The sequence below is a fragment of the Ranitomeya imitator genome, unplaced genomic scaffold (genome assembly GCF_032444005.1).
Source record: "Ranitomeya imitator isolate aRanImi1 unplaced genomic scaffold, aRanImi1.pri SCAFFOLD_1394, whole genome shotgun sequence".
In the NCBI taxonomy this organism is placed as follows: Eukaryota; Metazoa; Chordata; class Amphibia; order Anura; family Dendrobatidae; genus Ranitomeya; species Ranitomeya imitator.
Genome location: NW_027193893.1, coordinates 1 through 16,195, shown reverse-complemented (window position 1 = coordinate 16,195; position 16,195 = coordinate 1). Strand labels below are relative to the sequence as shown.

General features: G+C 55.5%; 1 protein-coding gene across 1 annotated transcript; it reads right to left on the bottom strand.

Annotated features, from left to right (window-relative positions):
- Nucleotides 1-3,438: 3,438 nt before the first annotated feature.
- On the bottom strand, nucleotides 3,439-15,446 carry LOC138654417 (leucine-rich repeat-containing protein 41-like). The gene is made up of 4 exons (XM_069743429.1): nucleotides 14,997-15,446; nucleotides 14,757-14,921; nucleotides 12,490-12,588; nucleotides 3,439-3,587 (listed from the first exon to the last, which is right to left on the bottom strand). The coding sequence occupies exons 1-4, from the start codon at nucleotides 15,118-15,120 to the stop codon at nucleotides 3,439-3,441; spliced, it is 537 nt and encodes a 178-aa protein (XP_069599530.1). The 5' UTR covers nucleotides 15,121-15,446.
- Between the last annotated feature and the right edge of the window lie 749 nt (nucleotides 15,447-16,195).

The window sequence follows — 16,195 nt, the reverse complement described above, 5'->3', positions numbered from 1 at the left end:
ACAAGAAGTCAATTGTGGCCCCACAGAACCAGACACCAAGACCCGAGCACCTCCACCAGGACCCCCGAATCTGAGAGCCCACTACCTCCCCCAGGACCCCCGCATCTGAGAGCCCAGCACCTCCCCCAGGACCCCCGAATCTGAGAGCCCAGCACCTCCCCCAGAACCCCAGCATCTGAGAGCCCAGCACCTTCCCCAGAACCCCCGCATCTGAGAGCCCAGCACCTCCCCCAGAACCCCCGCATCTGAGAGCCCAGCAACTCCCCCAGGACCCCCGCATCTGAGAGCCCAGCACCTCCCCCAGAACCCCCGCATCTGAGAGCCCAGCACCTCCCCCAGGACCCCCGCATCTGAGAACCCAGCACCTCCCCCAGAACCCCAGCATCTGAGAGCTCAGCACCTCCACCAGGACCCCCGCATCTGAGAGCCCAGCAACTCCCCCAGGACCCCCGCATCTGAGAGCCTAGCACCTCCCCCAGAACCCCCGCATCTGAGAGCCCAGCACCTCCCCCAGGACCCCCGCATCTGAGAGCCCAGCACCTCCCCCAGGACCCCCGCATCTGAGAGCCCAGCAACTCCCCCAGGACCCCCGCATCTGAGAGCCCAGCAACTCCCCCAGGACCCCCGCATCTGAGAGCCCAGCACCTCCCCCAGGACCCCCGAATCTGAGAGCCCAGCACCTCCCCCAGGACCCCCGCATCTGAGAGCCCAGCACCTCCCCCAGAACCCTCCCATCTGAGAACCCAGCACCTCCCCCAGGACCCCCGCATCTGAGAGCCCAGCACCTTCCCCAGAACCCCCGAATCTGAGAGCCCAGCACCTCCCCCAGGACCCCAGCATCTGAGAGCCCAGCACCTCCCCCAGAACCCCAGCATCTGAGAGCCCAGCACCTCCCCCAGAACCCCCGCATCTGAGAGCCCAGCACCTTCCCCAGAACCCCCGCATCTGAGAGCTCAGCACCTCCACCAGGACCCCCGAATCTGAGAGCCCAGCACCTCCCCCAGAACCCCAGCATCTGAGAGCCCAGCACCTTCCCCAGAACCCACGCATCTGAGAACCCAGCACCTCCCCCAGGATCCCCGCATCTGAGAGCCCAGCACCTCCCCCAGGACCCTCCCATCTGAGAACCCAGCACCTCCCCCAGAACCCCAGCATCCGAGAGCCCAGCACCTTCCCCAGAACCCCCGCATCTGAGAGCTCAGCACCTCCACCAGGACCCCCGAATCTGAGAGCCCAGCACCTCCCCCAGAACCCCAGCATCTGAGAGCCCAGCACCTTCCCCAGAACCCACGCATCTGAGAACCCAGCACCTCCCCCAGGATCCCCGCATCTGAGAGCCCAGCACCTCCCCCAGGACCCTCCCATCTGAGAACCCAGCACCTCCCCCAGAACCCCAGCATCCGAGAGCCCAGCACCTCCCCCAGAACCCCAGCATCTGAGAGCTCAGCACCTCCACCAGGACCCCCGAATCTGAGAGCCCAGCACCTCCCCCAGGACCCCCGCATCTGAGAGCCCAGCACCTCCCCCAGAACCCCCGCATCTGAGAGCCCAGCAACTCCCCCAGGACCCCCGCATCTGAGAGCCCAGCACCTCCCCCAGGACCCTCCCATCTGAGAGCCCAGCACCTCCCCCAGGACCCCCGAATCTGAGAGCCCAGCACCTCCCCCAGGACCCCAGCATCTGAGAGCCCAGCACCTTCCCCAGAACCCCCGCATCTGAGAACCCAGCAACTCCCCCAGGACCCTCCCATCTGAGAACCCAGCACCTCCCCCAGAACCCCAGCATCTGAGAGCCCAGCACCTCCCCCAGAACCCCAGCATCTGAGAGCTCAGCACCTCCACCAGGACCCCCGAATCTGAGAGCCCAGCACCTCCCCCAGGACCCCCGCATCTGAGAGCCCAGCAACTCCCCCAGGACCCCCGCATCTGAGAGCCCAGCACCTCCCCCAGGACCCCCGCATCTGAGAGCCCAGCACCTCCCCCAGGACCCTCCCATCTGAGAGCCCAGCACCTCCCCCAGGACCCCCCATCTGAGAACCCAGCACCTCCCCCAGAACCCCCACATCTGAGAGCCCAGCACCTCCCCCAGAACCCCCGCATCTGAGAGCCCAGCACCTCCCCCAGGACCCCCGCATCTGAGAGCCCAGCACCTCCCCCAGGACCCCCGCATCTGAGAGCCCAGCACCTCCCCCAGAACCCCCGCATCTGAGAGCCCAGCAACTCCCCCAGGACCCCCGCATCTGAGAGCCCAGCACCTCCCCCAGGACCCTCCCATCTGAGAGCCCAGCACTTCCCCCAGAACCCCCGCATCTGAGAGCCCAGCACCTCCCCCAGGACCCCCGCATCTGAGAGCCCAGCACCTCCCCCAGGACCCCCGAATCTGAGAGCCCAGCACCTCCCCCAGGACCCCAGCATCTGAGAGCCCAGCACCTTCCCCAGAACCCCCGCATCTGAGAGCCCAGCAACTCCCCCAGGACCCTCTTATCTGAGAACCCAGCACCTCCCCCAGAACCCCAGCATCTGAGAGCCCAGCACCTCCCCCAGAACCCCAGCATCTGAGAGCTCAGCACCTCCACCAGGACCCCTGAATCTGAGAGCCCAGCACCTCCCCCAGGACCCCCGCATCTGAGAGCCCAGCAACTCCCCCAGGACCCCCGCATCTGAGAGCCCAGCACCTCCCCCAGGACCCTCCCATCTGAGAGCCCAGCACCTCCCCCAGAACCCCCGCATCTGAGAGCCCAGCACCTCCCCCAGAACCCCCGCATCTGAGAGCCCAGCACTTCCCCCAGGACCCCCGCATCTGAGAGCCCAGCACCTCCCCCAGGACCCCCGCATCTGAGAGCCCAGCACCTCCCCCAGGACCCCCCCATCTGAGAACCCAGCACCTCCCCCAGAACCCCCACATCTGAGAGCCCAGCACCTCCCCCAGAACCCCCACATCTGAGAGCCCAGCAACTCCCCCAGGACCCCCGCATCTGTAAGTCCAGCACCTCCCCCTGCACACCCGCATCTGAGAGCCCAGCACCTCCCCCAGGACCCCCGCATCTGTAAGTCCAGCACCTCCCCCTGCACACCCGCATCTGAGAGCCCAGCACCTCCCCCAGGACCCCCGCATCTGTGAGCCCAGCACCGACCCCGCATCTGTGAGCCCAGCACCCCCCAGGACCGCCTGCATCTGAAAGTCCAGCACCTCCCACAGGACCCCTGCATCTGAGAACCCAGCGCCTCTCCAGGACCCCAACACCTTCCCCAGGATCCCCGGCATCTGAGAGCCCAAAACCTTTCCCCAGGACCTCCGCATCTAAGAGCCAAGAATCTAACCCAGGACCCCCCGCATCTGAGAGCCCAGAACCCCCCCAGGACCCACGCATCAGAGCCCCCCAGGACCCCTGCATCTGAGAGCCCTGCACCTCCCCCAGGATCTGAGAACCAAGCATTTTCAGGTGAATATTGGGAGCTCATTACCCAGCCGGTTCCCGCTGAGCTTCAAGATCCTCACATTCGGGTTTCTCTTGATGGCTGCAACAAAGTCCACGAGAAAATCACCGGACCCCTCTTCAAAGAGGCGGCAGAACGAGAACTTCATCTCTACAGGGAGAGAGAGACATGAGTGGGGGGGAAGAGGGCCGACAACCACCCCCAGAACCGAGGAGGGAGAGGGCCGACAACCACCCCCAGAACCGAGGAGGGAGAGGGCCGACAACCACCCGCAGAACCGACGAGGGAGAGGGCTGACAACAACCCCCAGAACCGAGGAGGGAGAGGGCCGACAACCACCCCCAGAACCGAGGAGGAAGAGGGCCGACAACCACCCCCAGAACCGTGGAGGGAGAGGGCCGACAACCACTCCCAGAACCGTGGAGGGAGAGAGCCGACAACCACCCCCAGAACCGAGGAGGGAGAGGGCCGACAACCACCCCCAGAACCGAGGAGGGAGAGGGCCGACAACCACCCCCAGAACAGAGGAGGGAGAGGTCCGACAACCACCCCCGAAACCGAGGAGGGAAAGGGCCGACAACCACCCCCAGAACCAAGGAGGGAGAGAGCCGACAACCGCTCCCGAAACCGAGGAGGGAGAGGGCCGACAACCACCCCCGAAACCGAGGAGGGAGAGGGCCGACAACCACCCCCAGAACCGAGGAGGGAGAGGGCCGACAACCACCCCCAGAACAGAGGAGGGAGAGGGCCGACAACCACCCCCAGAACAGAGGAGGGAGAGGGCCGACAACTACCCCCCGAAACCGAGGAGGGAGAGGTGTTATGTAGGCAATCCAGTGACACAGTGTGCCAGCAATCAGAGCACATACAGTGATCTGACAATAACCCAAAAAACAATATAACGAGCTCTGAGACGTGGAATCTCTGTAGACCGCAATACCTGAACCTATCCTAAACACAACTAAAGGCAGCTGAGGATTGCGCCTGACACTACCTATGCAACTCGGCACAGCCTGAGGAGCTGACTAGCCTGAAGATAGAAAAACAAGCCTGACTTGCCTCAGAGAAATACCCCAAAGGAAAAGGCAGCCCCCCACATATAATGACTGTTAGCAAGATGAAAAGACAAACGTAGGGATGAAATAGATTCAGCAAAGTGAGGCCCGATATTCTAGATAGAGCGAGGATAGCAAAGAGAACTTTGCAGTCTACAAAAAACCCTAAAGCAAAAAACCACGCAAAGGGGGCAAAAAGACCCACCGTGCCGAACTAACGGCACGGCGGTACACCCTTTGCGTCTCAGAGCTTCCAGCAAAACGAATTAACAAGCTGGACAGAAAAAGTAGCAACAAAAGCAAAGAAGCACTTATCTAAGCAGAGCAGCAGGCCACAGGAAAGATCCAGATGCTCAGATCCAACACTGGAACATTGACAAGGAGCAAGGAAGACAGAATCAGGTGGAGTTAAATAACAAAGCAGCCAACGAGCTCACCAGAACACCTGAGGGAGGAAGCCCAGAAGCTGCAGTACCACTTGTGACCACAGGAGTGAATTCAGCCACAGAATTCACAACAGTACCCCCCCCTTGAGGAGGGGTCACCGAACCCTCACCAGAGCCCCCAGGCCGACCAGGATGAGCCACATGAAAGGCACGAACAAGATCTGGAGCATGGACATCAGAGGCAAAAACCCAGGAATTATCTTCCTGAGCATAACCCTTCCATTTAACCAGATACTGGGGTTTCCGTCTAGAAACACGAGAATCCAAAATTTTCTCCACAATATACTCCAATTCCCCCTCCACCAAAACCGGGGCAGGAGGCTCAACAGATGGAACCATAGGTGCCACGTATCTCCGCAACAACGACCTATGGAATACGTTATGTATGGAAAAGGAGTCTGGGAGGGTCAAACGAAAAGACACAGGATTGAGAACCTCAGAAATCCTATACGGACCAATAAAACGAGGTTTAAATTTAGGAGAGGAAACCTTCATAGGAATATGACGAGAAGATAACCAAACCAGATCCCCAACACGAAGTCGGGGACCCACACGGCGTCTGCGATTAGCGAAAAGTTGAGCCTTCTCCTGGGACAAGGTCAAATTGTCCACTACCTGAGTCCAGATCTGCTGCAACCTGTCCACCACAGAATCCACACCAGGACAGTCCGAAGACTCAACCTGTCCTGAAGAGAAACGAGGATGGAACCCAGAATTGCAAAAAAATGGAGAAACCAAGGTAGCCGAGCTGGCCCGATTATTAAGGGCGAACTCAGCCAACGGCAAAAAGGACACCCAATCATCCTGGTCTGCAGAAACAAAACATCTCAGATATGTTTCCAAGGTCTGATTGGTTCGTTCGGTCTGGCCATTAGTCTGAGGATGGAAAGCCGAGGAAAAAGATAGGTCAATGCCCATCCTACCACAAAAGGCTCACCAAAACCTTGAAACAAACTGGGAACCTCTGTCAGAAACAATATTCTCAGGAATGCCATGCAAACGAACCACATGCTGGAAGAACAAAGGCACCAAATCAGAGGAGGAAGGCAATTTAACCAAGGGCACCAGATGGACCATTTTAGAAAAGCGATCACAGACCACCCAAATGACTGACATCTTTTGAGAAACGGGAAGGTCAGAAATGAAATCCATCGAAATATGTGTCCAAGGCCTCTTTGGGACCGGCAAGGGCAAAAGCAACCCACTGGCACGTGAACAGCAGGGCTTATGTTGTGAATTCTGTGGCTGAATTCACTCCTGTGGTCACAAGTGGTACTGCAGCTTCTGAGCTTCCTCCCTCAGGTGTTCTGGTGAGCTCGTTGGCTGCTTTGTTATTTAACTCCACCTGATTCTGTCTTCCTTGCTCCTTGTCAATGTTCCAGTGTTGGATCTGAGCTTCTGGATCTTTCCTGTGGCCTGCTGCTCTGCTTAGATAAGTGCTTTTTGCTTTTGTTGCTACTTTTTCTGTCCAGCTTGTCATTTCGTTTTGCTGGAAGCTCTGAGACGCAAAGGGTGTACCGCCGTGCCGTTAGTTCCGCACGGTGGGTCTTGTTGCACCCTTTGCGTGGTTTTTTGCTTTAGGGTTTTTTGTAGACTGCAAAGTTCTCTTTGCTATCCTCGCTCTATCTAGAATATCGGGCCTCACTTTGCTGAATCTATTTCATCCCTACGTTTGTCTTTTCATCTTGCTAACAGTCATTATATGTGGGGGGCTGCCTTTTCCTTTGGGGTATTTCTCTGAGGCAAGTCAGGCTTGTTTTTCTATCTTCAGGCTAGTCAGCTCCTCAGGCTGTGCCGAGTTGCATAGGTAGTGTCAGGCGCAATCCACAGCTGCCTTTAGTTGTGTTTAGGTTAGGTTCAGGTATTGCGGTCTACAGAGATTCCACGTCTCAGAGCTCGTTCTATTGTTTTTGGGTTATTGTCAGATCACTGTATGTGCTCTGATTGCTGGCACACTGTGTCACTGGATTGCCTACATAACAGGCTTAGCCCTAGCACAAATCCCACAGGACTGCACAAAAGTACGTACATCCCGTGACAGAGATGGCCACCAGAAGGATCTAGCCACTAACTCTCTGGTACCAAAGATTCCAGGATGACCAGCCAACACCGAACAATGAAGTTCAGAGATAACTTTACTAGTCCATCTATCAGGGACGAACAGTTTCTCCGCCGGACAACGATCAGGTTTATTCGCCTGAAATTTTTGCAACACTCGCCGCAAATCAGGGGAGATGGCAGACACAATGACTCCTTCCTTGAGGATACTCGCCGGCTCAGATGAACCCGGAGAGTCGGGCACAAAACTCCTAGACAGAGCATCCGCCTTCACATTTTTAGAGCCCAGAAGGTACGAAATCACAAAATCGAAGCGGGCAAAAAATAACGACCAACGGGCCTGTCTAGGATTCAAGCGCTTGGCAGACTCGAGATAAGTAAGGTTCTTATGATCAGTCAATACCACCACGCGATGCTTAGCTCCTTCAAGCCAATGACGCCATTCCTCGAATGCCCACTTCATGGCCAGCAACTCTCGGTTGCCCACATCATAATTACGCTCAGCAGCCGAAAACTTCCTGGAAAAGAAAGCACATGGTTTCAACACTGAGCAACCAGAACCTCTCTGTGACAAAACCGCCCCTGCTCCAATCTCAGAAGCATCAACCTCGACCTGGAACGGAAGAGAAACATCTGGTTGACACAACACAGGGGCAGAACAAAAACGACGCTTCAACTCCTGAAAAGCTTCCACAGCAGCAGAAGACCAATTAACCAAATCAGCACCCTTCTTGGTCAAATCGGTCAATGGTTTGGCAATGCTAGAAAAATTACAGATGAAGCGACGATAAAAATTAGCAAAGCCCAGGAACTTTTGCAGACTTTTCAGAGATGTCGGCTGAGTCCAATCCTGGATGGCTTGGACCTTAACCGGATCCATCTCGATAGTAGAAGGGGAAAAGATGAACCCCAAAAATGAAACTTTCTGCACACCAAAGAGACACTTTGATCCCTTCACAAACAAAGAATTAGCACGCAGGACCTGGAAAACCATTCTGACCTGCTTCACATGAGAGTCCCAATCATCTGAGAAGATCAAAATGTCATCCAAGTACACAATCAGGAATTTATCCAGGTACTCACGGAAGATGTCATGCATAAAAGACTGAAAAACAGATGGAGCATTGGCAAGTCCGAACGGCATAACCAGGTACTCAAAATGACCCTCGGGCGTATTGAATGCAGTTTTCCATTCATCTCCTCGCCTGATTCTCACCAGATTATACGCACCACGAAGATCTATCTTAGTGAACCAACTAGCCCCCTTAATCCGAGCAAACAAGTCAGATAACAATGGCAAGGGATACTGAAATTTAACAGTGATCTTATTAAGAAGGTGGTAATCAATACACGGTCTCAGCGAACCATCCTTCTTGGCTACAAAAAAGAACCCTGCTCCCAGTGGTGATGACGATGGGCGAATATGTCCCTTCTCCAGGGATTCCTTCACATAACTGCGCATAGCGGCGTGTTCAGGCACGGATAAATTAAATAATCGACCTTTAGGGAATTTACTACCAGGAATCAAATTGATAGCACAATCACAATCCCTATGCGGAGGTAGAGCATCGGACTTGGGCTCTTCAAATACATCCTGATAATCAGACAAGAACTCTGGGACCTCAGAAGGAGTGGATGACGAAATAGACAAAAATGGAACATCACCATGTACCCCCTGACAACCCCAGCTGGATACCGACATAGAGTTCCAATCCAATACTGGATTATGGGTTTGTAGCCATGGCAACCCCAACACGACCACATCATGCAGATTATGTAGCACCAGAAAGCGAATAACCTCCTGATGTGCAGGAGCCATGCACATGGTCAGCTGGGCCCAGTACTGAGGTTTATTCTTGGCCAAAGGTGTAGCATCAATTCCTCTCAACGGAATAGGACACCGCAAAGGCTCCAAGAAAAACCCACAACGTTTAGCATAATCCAAATCCATCAGATTCAGGGCAGCGCCTGAATCCACAAACGCCATGACAGAAAACGACGACAAAGAGCATATCAAGGTAATGGACAGAAGGAATTTGGATTGTACAGTACCAATGACGGCAGACCTAGCGAACCGCTTAGTGCGCTTAGGACAATCAGAAATAGCATGAGTGGAATCACCACAGTAGAAACACAGACCATTCAGACGTCTGTGTTCTTGTCGTTCAACTCTGGTCATAGTCCTATCGCACTGCATAGGCTCAGGTTTAATCTTAGACAATACCGCCAAATGGTGCACAGATTTACGCTCGCGCAAGCGTCGACCGATCTGAATGGCCAAAGACATAGACTCATTCAAACCAGCAGGCATAGGAAAACCCACCATGACATCCTTAAGAGCCTCAGAGAGACCCTTTCTGAACAAAGCTGCCAGCGCAGATTCATTCCACAGAGTGAGTACTGACCACTTCCTAAATTTCTGACAATATACTTCTATATCATCCTGACCCTGGCATAAAGCCAGCAAATTTTTCTCAGCCTGATCCACTGAATTAGGTTCATCGTACAGCAATCCGAGCGCCAGGAAAAACGCATGGACACCACTCAATGCAGGGTCTCCTGGCGCAAGAGAAAATGCCCAGTCTTGAGGGTCACCGCGCAAAAAAGAAATAATAATCAAAACCTGTTGAATAGGATTACCAGAAGAATGAGGTTTCAAGGCCAGAAATAGCTTACAATTATTTTTGAAATTAAGAAACTTAGTTCTATCACCAAAAAACAAATCAGGAATAGGAATTCTTGGTTCTAGCATAGATTTCTGATCAATAGTATCTTGAATCCTTTGTACATTTGTAACGAGATTATCCATTGAAGAGCACAGACCCTGAATATCCATGTCCACAGCTGTGTCCTGAAGCACCCTAATGTCTAGGGGAAAAAAAGACTGAACACAGAGCTGAGAAAAAAAAAATGACGTCAGAACTTCTTTTTTCCCTCTATTGAGAATCATTAGGTTGGCTCCTTGTACTGTTATGTAGGCAATCCAGTAACACAATGTGCCAGCAATCAGAGCACATACAGTGATCTGACAATAACCCAAAAACAATAGAACGAGCTCTGAGACGTGGAATCTCTGTAGACCGCAATACCTGAACCTATCCTAAACACAACTAAAGACAGCTGTGGATTGCGCCTGACACTACCTATGCAACTCGGCACAGCCTGAGGAGCTGACTAGCCTGAAGATAGAAAAACAAGCCTGACTTGCCTCAGAGAAATACCCCAAAGGAAAAGGCAGCCCCCCACATATAATGACTGTTAGCAAGATGAAAAGACAAACGTAGGGATGAAATAGATTCAGCAAAGTGAGGCCCGATATTCTAGATAGAGCGAGGATAGCAAAGAGAACTTTGCAGTCTACAAAAAACCCTAAAGCAAAAAACCACGCAAAGGGGGCAAAAAGACCCACCGTGCCGAACTAACGGCACGGCGGTACACCCTTTGCGTCTCAGAGCTTCCAGCAAAACGAATTAACAAGCTGGACAGAAAAAGTAGCAACAAAAGCAAAGAAGCACTTATCTAAGCAGAGCAGCAGGCCACAGGAAAGATCCAGAAGCTCAGATCCAACACTGGAACATTGACAAGGAGCAAGGAAGACAGAATCAGGTGGAGTTAAATAACAAAGCAGCCAACGAGCTCACCAGAACACCTGAGGGAGGAAGCTCAGAAGCTGCAGTACCACTTGTGACCACAGGAGTGAATTCAGCCACAGAATTCACAACAGAGAGGGCCGACAACCACCCCCAGAACCGAGGAGGGAAAAGGCCGACAACCACCCCCGGAACCGAGGAGGGAAAGGGACGACAACCACCCCCGAAACCGAGGAGGGAGAGGGCCGACAACCACCCCCAGAACCGAGGAGGGAGAGGGCCGACAACCACCCCCAGAACCGAGGAGGGAGAGAGCCGACAACCACCCCCAGAAGCGAGGAGGGAGAGGGCCGACAACCACCCCCAGAACCGAGGAGGGAGAGGGCCGACAACCACCCCCAGAACCGAGGAGGGAGAGAGCCGACAACCACCCCCAGAACCGAGGAGGGAGAGAGCCGACAACCACCCCCAGAACCGAGGAGGGAGAGGGCCGACAACCACCCCCGAAACCGAGGAGGGAGAGAGCCGACAACCACCCCCAGAACCGAGGAGGGAGAGAGCCGACAACCACCCCCAGAACCGAGGAGGGAGAGGGCCGACAACCACCCCCAGAACCGAGGAGGGAGAGGGCCGACAACCACCCCCAGAACAGAGGAGGGAGAGGGCCGACAACCACCCCCGAAACCGAGGAGGGAGAGGTCCGACAACCACCCCCAGAACCGAGGAGGGAGAACTCCGACAACCACCCCCAGAACAGAGGAGGGAGAGGGCCGACAACCACCCCCAGAACCGAGGAGGGAGAGGGCCGACAACCACCCCCAGAACCGAGGAGGGAGAGGGACGACAACCACCCCCGAAACCGAGGAGGGAAAGGGCCGACAACCACCCCCAGAACCAAGGAGGGAGAGAGCCGACAACCACTCCCGAAACCGAGGAGGGAGAGGGCCGACAACCACCCCCGAAACCGAGGAGGGAAAGGGCCGACAACCACCCCCAGAACCGAGGAGGGAGAGGGCCGACAACCACCCCCAGAACCGAGGAGGGAGAGGTCCGACAACCACCCCCAGAACCGAGGAGGGAGAACTCCGACAACCACCCCCAGAACCGAGGAGGGAGAGGGCCGACAACCACCCCCAGAACAGAGGAGGGAGAGGGCCAACAACCACCCCCAGAACAGAGGAGGGAGAGGGCCGACAACTACCCCCCGAAACCGAGGAGGGAGAGGGCCGACAACCACCCCCAGAACCGAGGAGGGAGAGAGCCGACAACCACCCCCAGAACCGAGGAGGGAGAGGGCCGACAACCACCCCCAGAACCGAGGAGGGAGAGGGCCGACAACCACCCCCAGAACCGAGGAGGGAGAGAGCCGACAACCACCCCCCGAACCGAGGAGGGAGAGGGCCGACAACCACCCCCAGAACCGAGGAGGGAGAGAGCCGACAACCACCCCCAGAACCGAGGAGGGAGAGAGCCGACAACCACCCCCAGAAGCGAGGAGGGAGAGGGCCGACAACCACCCCCAGAACCGAGGAGGGAGAGGGCCGACAACCACCCCCAGAACCGAGGAGGGAGAGAGCCGACAACCACCCCCAGAACCGAGGAGGGAGAGAGCCGACAACCACCCCCAGAACCGAGGAGGGAGAGGGCCGACAACCACCCCCGAAACCGAGGAGGGAGAGAGCCGACAACCACCCCCAGAACCGAGGAGGGAGAGAGCCGACAACCACCCCCAGAACCGAGGAGGGAGAGGGCCGACAACCACCCCCAGAACCGAGGAGGGAGAGGGCCGACAACCACCCCCAGAACAGAGGAGGGAGAGGGCCGACAACCACCCCCGAAACCGAGGAGGGAGAGGGCCGACAACAACCCCCAGAACCGAGGAGGGAGAGGGCCGACAACGCACCTTCAAGTCTGGAATGGTTCAGTAAGTGCAGAATCTCACAGTGAGCGTCCGACATCTTCATATCATGGAAACTCAACCGTCTCAGAGAAGTGTTACCGTCTGGAGATCAATGGGGAAAGTGAGTGACCGTCAGAACCCCCAATGCACCAGCAGAATAGTGAGTGCAGCTCTGGGGTATAATACAGGATGTAACTCAGGATCAGTAATGTATGTACACAGTGACTACACCAGCAGAATAGTGAGTGCAGCTCTGGAGTATAATACAGGAGGTAACTCAGGATCAGTAATGTAATGTATGTACACAGTGACTGCACCAGCAGAATAGTGAGTGCAGCTCTGGAGTATAATACAGGATGTAACTCAGGATCAGTAATGTATGTACACAGTGACTGCACCAGCAGAATAGTGAGTGCAGCTCTGGGGTATAATACAGGATGTATCTCAGGATCAGTAATGTAATGTATGTACACAGTGACTGCACCAGCAGAATAGTGAGTGCAGCTCTGGAGTATAATACAGGATGTATCTCAGGATCAGTAATGTAATGTATGTACACAGTGACTGCACCAGCAGAATAGTGAGTGCAGCTCTGCGGTATAATACAGGAGGTAACTCAGGATCAGTAATGTAATGTATGTAGACAGTGACTGCACCAGCAGAATAGTGAGTGCAGCTCTGTGGTATAATACAGGATATAACTCAGTATCAGTAATGTAATGTATGTACACAGTGACTGCACCAGCAGAATAGTGAGTGCAGCTCTGGGGTATAATACAGGAGGTAACTCAGGATCAGTAATGTAATGCATGTACACAGTGACTGCACCAGCAGAATAGTGAGTGCAGCTCTGGAGTATAATACAGGAGGTAACTCAGGATCAGTAATGTAATGTATGTACACAGTGACTGCATCAGCAGAATAGTGAGTGCAGCTCTGGAGTATAAAACATGATGTAACTCAGGATCAGTAATGTAATGTATGTACACAGTGACTGCATCAGAATAGTTAGCGCAGCTCTGGGGTATAATACAGGATGTAACTCAGGATCAGTAATGTATGTACACAGTGACTGCACCAGCAGAATAGTGAGTGCAGCTCTGGAGTATAATACAGGAGGTAACTCAGGATCAGTAATGTAATGTATGTACACAGTGACTGCACCAGCAGAATAGTGAGTGCAACTCTGGAGTATAAAACATGATGTAACTCAGGATCAGTAATGTAATGTATGTACACAGTGACTGCACCAGCAGAATAGTGAGTGCAGCTCTGGAGTATAATACAGGATGTAACTCAGGATCAGTAATGTATGTACACAGTGACTGCACCAGCAGAATAGTGAGTGCAGCTCTGGGGTATAATACAGGATGTAACTCAGGATCAGTAATGTAAAGTATGTACACAGTGACTGCACCAGCAGAATAGTGAGTGCAGCTCTGGGGTATAATACAGGATGTAACTCAGGATCAGTAATGTATGTACACAGTGACTGCACCAGCAGAATAGTGAGTTCAGCTCTGGAGTATAATACAGGAGGTAACTCAGGATCAGTAATGTAATGTATGTACACAGTGACTGCACCAGCAGAATAGTGAGTGCAGCTCTGGAGTATAATACAGGATGTAACTCAGGATCAGTAATGTAATGTATGTACACAGTGACTGCACCAGCAGAATAGTGAGTGCAGCTCTGGGATATAATACAGGATGTAACTCAGGATCAGTAATGTAATGTATGTACACAGTGACTGCACCAGCAGAATAGTGAGTGCAGCTCTGGGGTATAATACAGGATATAACTCAGTATCAGTAATGTAATGTATGTACACAGTGACTGCACCAGCAGAATAGTGAGTGCAGCTCTGGGGTATAATACAGGAGGTAACTCAGGATCAGTAATGTAATGTATGTACACAGTGACTGCACCAGCAGAATAGTGAGTGCAGCTCTGGAGTATAATACAGGATGTAACTCAGGATCAATAATGTAATGTATGTACACAGTGACTGCACCAGCAGAATAGTGAGTGCAGCTCTGGGGTATAATACAGGATCAGTAATGTAATGTGTGTACACAGTGACTGCACCAGCAGAATAGTGAGTGCAGCTCTGGGGTATAATACAGGACCAGTATTGTAATGTCTGCACACAGTGTACACATCCTGTAAGAGACAGGTCTCTGTGATCAGGGCGCATCGCAGGTAATGGGGCTCCCATAGGACATTAGTGTAGCCACCGTACAGCGCCCATGCAGAGGAGACGTACCTACCTGCAATCACCCGCAGGACACGCCTCAGATCGTCCTGGCCTGGAAACGTGGCGTTATCCAGAGAGAGCTCGAGCAGAGAGCGAGACGCCGTCAGCACGGACACGAGGCGCTCCACCTGTACGGGGTCCTGAGGGAAGCGAAGCTCCAGTGTCTGCAGCCGATTCTCTGCAGAGACCGTAAGAAGGCATGAGTGAGGCGACAGAATGGCGGCCTCCCCGACCCCAGCAGAGGATGTCACACCTGCACACGGCACCGTCACCTCCGCCGCTCGCACCCACTCACTGGGACTCTCCAGGTCGTAGCTCAGTGACAGCAGCTGAAGCTGTGGGAAGATCCTGAGGACGGCGTGCGCCAGCTCCAGCATGGGCACAAAGGTGGTGAAGTCACTGAGGGAGAAGACACGGAGGCAGCAGCTGGGGGCCCGGGACAGCGCAGACAGCGATTCCAGCACCAGCTGAATATTGGCCCCGAGATCTGAGCAAAATAGAGAGGGTAAGAACCTGCAAGCTATGACTCTGTGCTATCAGCCAGTGCTGAGAAAGGGGGCAGTGCCTAGAGCAGCCCGCGAGAGCCGGCGTGCCCCGAGAGCAGCCCGCGAGAGCCGGCGTGCCCCGAGAGCAGCCCGCGAGAGCCGGCGTGCGCCGAAAGCAGCCCGCGAGAGCCGGCGTGCGCCGAAAGCAGCCCGCGAGAGCCGGCGTGAGCCGAGAGCAGCCCGCGAGAGCCGGCGTGCGCCGAGAGCAGCCCGCGAGAGCCGGCGTGAGCCGAGAGCAGCCCGCGAGAGCCGAGAGCAGCCCGCGAGAGCCGAGAGCAGCCCGCGAGAGCCGAGAGCAGCCCGCGAGAGCCGAGAGCAGCCCGCGAGAGCCGCCCGCGAGAGCCGAGAGCAGCCCGCGAGAGCCGCCCTCGAGAGCCGAGAGCAGCCCGCGAGAGCCGGCGTGAGCCGAGAGCAGCCCGCGAGAGCCGCCCGCGAGAGCCGAGAGCAGCCCGCGAGAGCCGCCCGCGAGAGCCGAGAGCAGCCCGCGAGAGCCGCCCGCGAGAGCCGAGAGCAGCCCGCGAGAGCCGAGAGCAGCCCGCGAGAGCCGCCCGCGAGTGCCGAGAGCAGCCCGCGAGAGCCGCCCGCGAGAGCCGAGAGCAGCCCGCGAGAGCCGCCCGCGAGAGCCGAGAGCAGCCCGCGAGAGCCGCCCGCGAGAGCCGCCCGCGAGAGCCGAGAGCCGCCCGCGAGAGCCGCCCGCGAGAGCCGAGAGCAGCCCGCGAGAGCCGCCCGCGAGAGCCGAGAGCAGCCCGCGAGAGCCGCCCGCGAGAGCCGAGAGCAGCCCGCGAGAGCCGAGAGCAGCCCGCGAGAGCCGCCCGCGAGAGCCGAGAGCAGCCCGCGAGAGCCGCCCGCGAGAGCCGAGAGCAGCCCGCGAGAGCCGCCCTCGAGAGCCGAGAGCAGCCCGCGAGAG